Below are 5,303 nucleotides of genomic sequence, written 5' to 3' on the forward strand. Positions count from 1 at the left end.
GATGTCCTTGTGTAGATCTTCCCCTGCATACGAAAAAGGACTTGACAAATTTATAGAATGTATTTTCTCTAAAAAGGGAAAATATGGTCATATATATTGTCCGTGCAAATATTGCGGTAGTCATAAACGGGTTGATCGGGTCCAGCCTAAAACACATTTGCTATGTGACGGGTTTTTCGAAGGTTATAAAATTCCAAATGTGTATTTCGAACCGGATGATACACCAACATTTGAAGATGCTGATGAAGATGATATGCAAGCATTGGCCCAATGCGTCTTCAATGTGTTTGAAGATGAAGATGAAGATGATATCCAATAAACTAAAAATCAGACTGTACCAAACTTAAATGCTGAAAAGTTTAATAAAATATTGGAAGATGCAAAGAAAGAATTATATACCAGCGGTAAGTTCTCTGTTCTTTCGTTCATTGTTAGACTCTTCCATTCAAAATGTGTTGGAAAATGTAATGAAAAAGGATTCAGCATGATTCTTGACACAATGAGGGAAGTCTTCCCTCATGCTGCCATACCGAACTCATTGTATGAATTAAGGAAGATAATAAGAGATTTGGGTGTAGGTTATGAGAAAATTGATGCTTGTCCAAATGATTGTATGTTGTACTGGAAAGAAAACAAGGACAAAATTAAGTGTGACGTATGTCAGACCTCAAGATATAAACAAATTAATAATGATTCTGAAAATGAGTCAACCACAGAAGCTGATAATGATGGTGATTATAAAGCTAAGAAGGTTAGAGCAAAAGTGTTGCGTTATTTTCCACTCATACCACGCTTGCAAAGATTGTTTATGTCGCCTAAAACGGTCGGGTCGATGAGATGGCATGACGAGAGTCGTACGAAAGATGGTAGATTAAGACAACCCACAGATTTACCAGCCTGGAAAACATTCGATTATGAGAATAGTGAATTTGCTAAAGAACCTCGTAATGTGAGGCTTGGTTTGGCGAGTGATGGGTTTAACCCTTTTGGAAACATGAGTGTTTCACATAGTACATGGCCTGTTGTTTTGATGCCATATAATATACCTCCATGGTTGTGCACGAAAAAACCTTTTCTATTCCTAAGTTTACTTATACCCGGTCCATCTGCTCCAGGTAATAATATAGATGTCTATATGCAACCTCTAGTTGATGAGTTGAAAGAGTTGTGGGATACTGGAGTTAATACTTACGACGCATCAACTAAGAGTTACTTCACACTGCGTGCTTCTTTGTTATGGACGGTAAGTGACTTTCCTGCGTATGCGAATTTATCGGGTTGGAGCACTAAAGGTAAATTAGCTTGTCCTTCATGCCATAAGGAAACCAGATCAGCACGATTATCAAACTCCCAAAAAGAAATCTTCATGGCACATTGCCGTTGGTTGGAATCGTTGCATCCTTTCCGTATGGATAAAGATTATTTTGATGGCACGGAAGAATGTGAAGGGCCACCGCCTAGCTTAACAGGGGGACAAGTGCTTGCGGAGCTGAAAGGTTTTAAAATAAAATTTGGAAAACTTGTGAAGGATAACCCATCCTTACCATATAATTGGAAGAAGAGAAGTATATTTTTTTCAGTTACCATACTGGAAAAATAACTTAACGTCATAATATAGACATAATGCATACTGAAAAGAATGTATGTGACAGTCTCATTGGAATGTTAATGAATATAGATGGAAAGACCAAGGATCATTTAAAAGGACGTCGTGATTTGGAAGAAATGGGTATTAGACATGAACTTCATCCAGAACCTTTATCAAATGGCAAAGTGTATTTGCCTCCTGCATGTTTCGAAATGGATAAAAAAGAAAAAGAAAAATTTTGTAACATGCTAAAAGAGGTGAAAGTGCCAGATGGTTATGCTGCTAATATTTCTAGATGCATTCAGGTAAAACCTACTCCAAAAATGTTAGGCCTAAAAAGTCACGATAATCATATTTTGATGCAGCAGTTGCTTCCCGTGGTAATAAGAAATATTTTACCGAAGCATGTGCGTTCTGTTATCATGAAGTTATGTCGGTACTACAGACAATTATGCTCAAAAGTTCTTAATCCTAATTATTTATTTAACATGAAAAAAGATATTGGAAAAATACTTTGTGATTTAGAAAGGATTTTTCCACCATCATTTTTTGATGTCATGATTCATCTATCGGTTCATCTAGCTTCAGAGGCCAGATTAGGGGGACCTGTACATTACCGTTGGATGTATCCAATCGAGAGGTGACCATTTATGCTGTAGTAAATTATACTCGTTTGAATACAACTTTTTTTTTTGAATCTGATATAAACTTTTTTTGACCACTCAGGTATTTAGGTACATTAAAATCTTATGTGCGAAACAAGAGTAAACCCGAGGGTTCAATTGCAGAAGGATATTTAGCGGAAGAGTGTTTATCATTTTGTTCTCTGTATTTAGCCAGTGATGTCGAGGCCATACATAATAAGACTAGCCGAAATCATGATGATGGTGGTGATGATACTGTCTTACCAATATTTTGTATGCCTGGTCGACCAATTGGTGCATCAAACGTAGTAAAACTCGGCTATGACACTTTGGCTATTGCACACTCACATGTGCTGTTCAATTGTAGTGAAATAGATTTCTTACGAACGTAAGTTATTTAAATTTACTATGTTATGAGATTATTTTTTTATATGACATTGTGTAATTTTGACGAAAATGTACATTATTCTCTTTTTGTTACTTTGATTGCAGAGAGCATCTGAATATTCTTAGTCATCAAAATCTGAAAAAACGTAAGCGTGACATTCAACATTTACATAATCAGGAGTTTGAGGAGTCGCTGTCTGATTACGTAAGTTATTTTTGCTAGTTTTATTATGATAATGTAGTGATGATATAACTGAGCCAAACTAATTACTGTATAAACAAATTGCCTCAAATCAGGGTGATGAGGACATGACTAGTCGGGATAATAGAATCACAAGTGATATAGAGACATTGGCAAACGGTCCAAGTGAGGTTGTAAAGAAATATAAGGGATATATCATAAATGGTTTCTGATTTCACATTAAAGATGTAGAGAAGAATAGGACAACACAAAATAGCGGAGTCATACTTCAGGCTCCAACAAGTAGCTTCTCGAGTGCTAGAGATAACGATCCTATTGTGGGAGATGTCACTTACTACGGTGTTTTAAAAGATATAATCGAGTTACAGTATGGTGATGAGAAGAAAGTTGTTTTGTTCCATTGTGATTGGATATCAAGTGGTTCCAGGATAAAAGTTGATGAGAATGGGTTTACGACACTTGATTTTCGAGGTCTGAAGCAAACAAAAGAGCCTTATATCCTAGCTTTTCAAGCACAACAAGTATTATATGTTGCAGATCCTATTCGTAAAGATTGGAAAGTTGTGATCAAGACAACACCTAGAGATAATTTTGACATGGATGAACAAATTTGTATCGATGATGTAGAAACAATTTGCAGAGTGACACACCGATGGGTCCTCAACTTGTAGAAAATGAGACTATTGATATGGTTAGAGGCGATTTGTATGGGGCCATTATTGACGATGATACTTTAGTTGCTGCTACAGATAAAAATCAAATTGATCATGATCAGGGGTGGATTTGTGAGTGTTCAACATGTGTGCTAGAACAAGGCTCATAATTCAAAGGGACCTATAATCCGACAATATATACTCGTAGTACTTATGAAAAATATTGTTATGACTAATGCTGGTATTTAAGCAAATAAGTGTGTGTCATTTAGTTCTTTTGTATTTATCAAAAATATCCCAAAACTATAGTTTTTATAGATGATGACGGAATTTATGTTTCTTATGATATATATATAATCTCAAATTTCAAATATAGAGAATGGTTAGTGTTCTACGAGTGTAACTTGTACTTAATTTAATTGTGTTGTAATTTCTATATCCAACAGATAAAAAAAATTGTGGGTAAGCAAATTGAACTAGACTCTCAAACGTGATTGTAGTTTAGAAACTGTGAGTAGACAACCCAAATTACACTTGTATAGATCGTGATAGGCTTCGTGAAACTCGATTGTACCTGTATATATTTCGTATATAATATTATTGCTTTTCAAAAGAAAAAAGATAAAAAAAATACCATAGTACACAATGGTTGTAACTTGTAACTTGTACCTTACTTTATCAGTAACAGTAGTAAGGTAATTAATGGACTGTGTGCTGTGATGGACTTGTAGGTCCCACCTTTTTATTTAGTTTTGATTTATTTTTTGTATAGTTAGTTATTATAGGATAAATTGTCTATCTTACCCTTAAATGGTATATTGACCTAATAGCAATTTAAGGGTAAAATAGGAAACTTGTATCACTAAAAATCTTCTTGTAAAAGCAACCTATTTCTCTCTCTTCGGTTGTATTTTCCCATGTATATCATATATCTTCTTGTAAAATAAACCTCTCAAGTACACATAAACCTTCTTTAAAACAGAAAACTAGAAAATTTTATTCTATTTTATTTTTTAAACAAAACACAACGATGGATCTTCATTTGTTCCCATATTGTAGTGATGCATAACCCAATTTTCATCTAAATTGGTTATGCCTCACTACCATTTGGGAACCAATGAAGATGAAAAAAATGGTGGATCTATCAATTTTAAAGGTTGTATTGTACAAACAAACAATGCATAATGTTTAGTGATGTCATTTTTTTAAAACACAAAACTAGAAAATTTTCATCTTTTAAACAAAAGACAAAGATGGGGCTTCATTGGAGTGCTAGTGTTAGCAATGGAGTGAGGCATGTTCCACCATCAGATCGAATAACTATGATCTCTCTGATCTGATTATGGAACCGTGACTCAATGCATTACAAACACCATGAGGGTCAATGATCAGGAAGACAGCTTTTCATGATCCTATATTTGGTATCTTTTGTATTTGGGTGTTGAAAATGGTGGATAGATAATGGACACTTAAAAGTTAAGTGTAAATTGGAATAAAATGTATGTTGATTTTGAAAAGGGTAAACTGCTATTTAAAGTTGAGAAAGGGAACACTCTGGTGGATATACATTGGAAATCGAGTTGCGTATAAAGTTGAGAAAGCAATATTTTGATCATTTAGTTATAGAATACACATATTTAATTTAAATTTAAATAGTTTTAATTATTACATCATCAATAGCATTTTACAATTGTTTGAACCACATGTTACAATAGCCTAAAACATGTCATTACATCACCCCAAACTCCCTTTTAAAAGATAAGAATAGAAGATTATTATTAAAATAAATATAAACACCATATAAATTATCCCTTTTAAAAGATAAGAAT

General features: G+C 34.0%; 1 protein-coding gene across 1 annotated transcript; it reads left to right on the forward strand.

The window, feature by feature from the left end:
* Positions 1-499: 499 nt before the first annotated feature.
* On the forward strand, positions 500-3,644 carry LOC139901536 (uncharacterized). Its single transcript, XM_071884235.1, has 7 exons — positions 500-1,565; positions 1,679-2,228; positions 2,315-2,620; positions 2,725-2,824; positions 2,917-2,986; positions 3,047-3,381; positions 3,462-3,644. The coding sequence occupies exons 1-7, from the start codon at positions 500-502 to the stop codon at positions 3,642-3,644; spliced, it is 2,610 nt and encodes an 869-aa protein (XP_071740336.1).
* Positions 3,645-5,303: the final 1,659 nt, after the last annotated feature.

Source organism: Rutidosis leptorrhynchoides, chromosome 3, assembly GCF_046630445.1.
Source record: "Rutidosis leptorrhynchoides isolate AG116_Rl617_1_P2 chromosome 3, CSIRO_AGI_Rlap_v1, whole genome shotgun sequence".
Lineage (NCBI taxonomy): Eukaryota > Viridiplantae > Streptophyta > Magnoliopsida > Asterales > Asteraceae > Rutidosis > Rutidosis leptorrhynchoides.